General features: G+C 40.3%; 1 protein-coding gene across 2 annotated transcripts; it reads right to left on the bottom strand.

Moving 5' to 3' along the window:
• Positions 1–1,305: 1,305 nt before the first annotated feature.
• Positions 1,306–3,596, bottom strand: LOC103397488 (molybdopterin synthase catalytic subunit). Of its 2 annotated transcripts, none has more exons than XM_008335756.3 (5): positions 2,488–2,626; positions 2,258–2,378; positions 1,966–2,122; positions 1,529–1,652; positions 1,306–1,441 (listed from the first exon to the last, which is right to left on the bottom strand). In XM_008335756.3, exons 2-5 carry the CDS (start codon positions 2,367–2,369, stop codon positions 1,340–1,342), a joined length of 495 nt encoding a protein of 164 aa, XP_008333978.1. In that variant the 5' UTR covers positions 2,370–2,378; positions 2,488–2,626; the 3' UTR covers positions 1,306–1,339. The 2 variants fall into 2 exon arrangements, 1 of the variants encoding a protein (XP_008333978.1); XR_001761794.2 differs by lacking the exons at positions 1,306–1,441; positions 1,529–1,652 and adding exons at positions 2,751–2,875; positions 3,441–3,596 and having other exon boundaries at positions 1,999–2,122.
• Positions 3,597–4,390: the final 794 nt, after the last annotated feature.

Genomic DNA, 4,390 nt, shown 5'->3' with positions numbered 1-4,390 from the left:
GTTTGCAGAGTAATTAGATCGTAGTGAAAGATTAGTTCACAGTGAAAGATTAGTTTGCAGAGAGTAATTCGTTTGCAATGATAGATTAGTTTACAGTGAAAGATTAGTTTGCAGAGAGTGATTTGTTCGCAGAGTGTGATTAGTTCGCAGTGAGTGATTTGTGAGTGATTCGTGAGTTCAATATGAATAAATATTTTATATGACTCGGTAGTCACGAATCTTTCATATGACTCGGCAGTCACGACTCATATGAAATATTCGTTCATTTTGAACGAATCACTCACGAACGACACATCACTACTGTAAACTAATCTTTCGCTGTGAACTAATCAGTATGAACGAATCACTCTCTGCAAACTAATCTTTCGCTTCGTTCTCGCAGATTCGTTTCATTTGTCACGTGACAGAGAGCTCGGGTGTCTTTTGCTCTCAGTGTTTTTATTTCTTAGCGTTTCGCATGGTTTTAAGTGCTTATGGTATTTTGTGTACTTTGTAGACTTTGTCAGCGTAAGCAAACCATGTTGCCTTTAGTATTTAGTGTCGGAGAACCGCAGCCTTCTTTACAACGCCCACAATAGGGATAAAGCGCCACCTGCTGTAAAACGAATGAAATTAGTTCAAGATTCGTTCACGACTCGTTCATTTTATTGTTCGAGAGTCAAAGATTCGATTCAATAAAAAGAGTCGGATTTCCCATCACTACTGCTCAATGTTGTTGTCCCTGTTCTCTCGTCTCCTTGCGACCCCCGCTGGTGTATTAAGAAACTGCATTTGGATCTTTATTGCGTCGTAAAATAAAAAAACACAAAAATAAATAAAATAATATATATATTACAATTAGTAAACAAGCACAAAGAAAACAGTTTATCAAATATATGGCACCTGTAAAATCATAAAAAAGGAAGTAAAGGAAAGTGATCTCCTTGTCATTTGTGACACAGCACATCACTGCACACAACCAAAGGTGACTTTTGCCCATCACCAAAGTGAACAGAGAGCAGTGTGTGGGGACGGTTCCATGCTCAGAGCACCTCAGTGGTAACTTGGCAGCTAGTGGACTTGAACCTGAAGCCTTCCAGACCCAAGTCCACTTCCTTAACCACTAAGCCACCACACCAAAGTTTGCAGACCTCATCACAGATATTATTGACCCTTTGGTAAAGTATGTTTTCTACTTTTCTATATTTAGAACACATTGTGCATGTTTGGATTTATAAAGACATGTTTAGCCACAGAAACAGTGTAGCCACAACAGACGCATGAAAAGACAGTAATTGTTACAACAGAAAAACCAATGGCCAGAGATAATTCAGAGCGAACACATTTTAATTCCAGCACGTTATTCTGACAAATTGCCATTTTCTTCATGAACTTCACTGTGGAGCGACCAGGAACACTCAGAGTTCTCCTTCCAGCTCACCTCCTGTGTGTCATACACCTCCTGGTGATCCAAAATGAATGGTCAACCACTTAAATAAAAAACAGTAAATAACCATAGCTGTTTGTATGCCTCTGTGTTGCTCTGTACCTTCTTCCAGATAGGAATTTTGGCCTTCAGCTGACTGATGCAGTGCTGGATCGCCTGATGGCTATCATGGCGATGAGGAGATGAAATTGCCATGACGACACTAGCTTCACCTACTTTCACCCACCTGAGGGGAGAAGTTGCTGATGAGTTTTAAGTGTGACAAGTTTCACATGAGATAATTCACATCCAGCTATGATAATGACTCCACAAGGTGGCGGTATTTCCTGCAGCTGGTTACCATTGAGAAGATACTGGCAGTTTAATAGTTTCTAAATGTCTGAGTATGAGTTACATTCAATGTAGCCCTTGTCTATCTGGAATTTACAACTGATAGATCAACCCTCAGTTAAATAATGACAAAACTGCTAAGTCATGGCTGAAGATACTTTTTGGAAACAGGAGAATTTAATTTGTCCGTTGCAGTGTCAGCACCTCACCCCAGCCTGTGGTGAACACAGATGTGCACAACAGCTGGCCAGTACTCTCTGATGTCAGCACAAACTTTTACAAACTCTGTTTGGGCCATGAGCTTATATGCCTCATACTCCAGACCCACCACCTTCCTGCCATTGACCTCGTCCTCACGTGTTGTTCCTACACACACACAGACAACAACTGATTATTCATTTACTCTATGGTAAACATTTGAAAGGTTACATTAATAGAAACTCTTGTTTTCATGCTTAAAATACAATTTGTACTTTCACTAAAGACAATGGAAATATGAACCTATAAATACTGCAGTTGCTCCACAGGAATCACTGTTGACAGCATCCACTACTTCCTGGACAGACAACCTATCATGGCAGAGCTTCAGGACATTTCTCTGCTCCACTGACATCTTTGGTAACTGCAGGTGAGAGTGCAAAATACATAAAAAATATATTTACTTTAGCCAAAGCTGAGCTAGAACCAACTCACGGATCACGACATACTGGCTTTATCACTTATTGTCTTACCAGTTTTTTTTACCCTCCACTGAGTGGTGGCACCACTGCAACCTCGTCCCTGTCTCCCAGCGTCACTGCCACCTGGTCGCCAATGGCCACGTACTGCTGACGCACTGCCAACACCACCCTGTCCTGCAGAGTCTGCAACCTGAACACACAAACACGTGAATATAATCAGTGTGTTTGTAGAAAAAAACATGTTTACACATAAGAAATTGTTTTATGACGATGCAGAAATTGTGTTACACTGACTTGTACAACCATTTCTTTACCTTGGGTGTCGCTGCAGCAACAGGTTCCAAAGATCCCGGCTGCTGATTGGCGTTGGAACAGCAGCTACCTCTTCCTCTTTTAAACCAGTCAGTTCTGCACTTTTTGCAAAGTACAACACACAAACCTGCAAAAACACATGTAGAGTTACAGGAATTCTGAAAGACCTGGGGTTGAACAGCAAAGGTTGGATTTAACTTACTGTTAAAAAAGTCAAAGAGTGCTGTTTGACATTACAACAATTTTCTCTTTTCAGTTGTCACAGCATTAGGTTTGTCAATTCATTCAACACAACACATATTTATCCCACTTGTGACTCTTTGTTCTTAACACAAGAGTCACGTTTTGCCCCCAGGCAGCTCCTCACATGACTGTCGGATGTCTAGTCTGATAAACCTTCACACAACGGTAATTTTACGAATGTAACATCTCAATTGAAAGACTTATTAACTTATAACAAATTAAAACAAATGATCCACTTCTCAATCTTATACTAAAACCACCTCTTCGAATCGGCTGCCGTAATACGCACACATAGACTTGCTAATGCAACTTTTTATCGTTCATAAAACTAGCGACGTGAACGCAGTAGAGCAGAGGTTCCTTCAAACCCATGTGCTTATTTTTTTGGAGCATAAATGGCATGTTAACACAGACGTGATACAAGTAGAAAAACAAGTCAGAAAACTCACCCGTGCAGTCATAAGGAAGCCTATAAGCTCCGGAGATAAAACATGCGTGACAGCCAAACGACTTCTGTAGCAGCTGTTTCTTCGTCTGCAGCGCCTCTTCGTTTACTCCAATATATGTCGACCGACACTTGCCGACTCATTGGATTAGAAGAGACTCATTACTGCCACTAGCTGGTGTGGAGGGCAGTAAACCAAGCAGGACGTCAGTTCATTTGACAGTATACGCGTCTTTTGCCGCACAACATGGCCAGCGGCGCGATGCATCATGGGTAATATCGGAAAACCATCCTTGAATGACCATATCATGACAGATTCCCCTCTCTATATCTTAGTTTCTGAACACATTGGGATAAAATTCTGCATACATAACGCGGGGAATAATATGTTTCCCCGACAATTTAGTCCCCTTAATGTTTGCTTAAAAATCTAAAAAACAATCCAAACACCAACGTTTAAATATCACATTCAATATTGTTCTTATTGTGTTTTGCCAAATAAAAAATGACGGGTTACGTTTAACACTTTAAGCCTCAAAATGTTTAAACACTCAATGTAGAATAATTTCCTAAAATACAAATTTAAATGTAGTATTTAATTTTGTCCAGCAGAGGCCAGTACAGTTCTACAAATGAACATTTTTCTTTTCTTTGTTTTGCATCCTGGTTCATCGGTGTTTTCACACTAGGCAAACAAACTGGAACGGGTTTCTATCTGCCCTCTGTGATGTTATAAATGATAGACAAAAACTCAACTGTGTTGAGTGTCAGGCTGTCAGGATGGCCATGCGTCAGTCCCTCAATGCAACCATCCATGGGACTGACGCATGGCTAGATGAATGGTGAGGCATGTATGATGGAGGTTTTGTTGTACTTTTTTATTTTGTTGTTGTATGTTCGTGTGTGTGTATTAAAACATATTTCTGACATAGTACTTATTTATTTGGAACAACT

The sequence above is a fragment of the Cynoglossus semilaevis genome, chromosome Z (genome assembly GCF_000523025.1).
Source record: "Cynoglossus semilaevis isolate Cse_v1.0 chromosome Z, Cse_v1.0, whole genome shotgun sequence".
Lineage (NCBI taxonomy): Eukaryota > Metazoa > Chordata > Actinopteri > Pleuronectiformes > Cynoglossidae > Cynoglossus > Cynoglossus semilaevis.
This window is presented reverse-complemented; position numbering and strand designations above follow the sequence as displayed.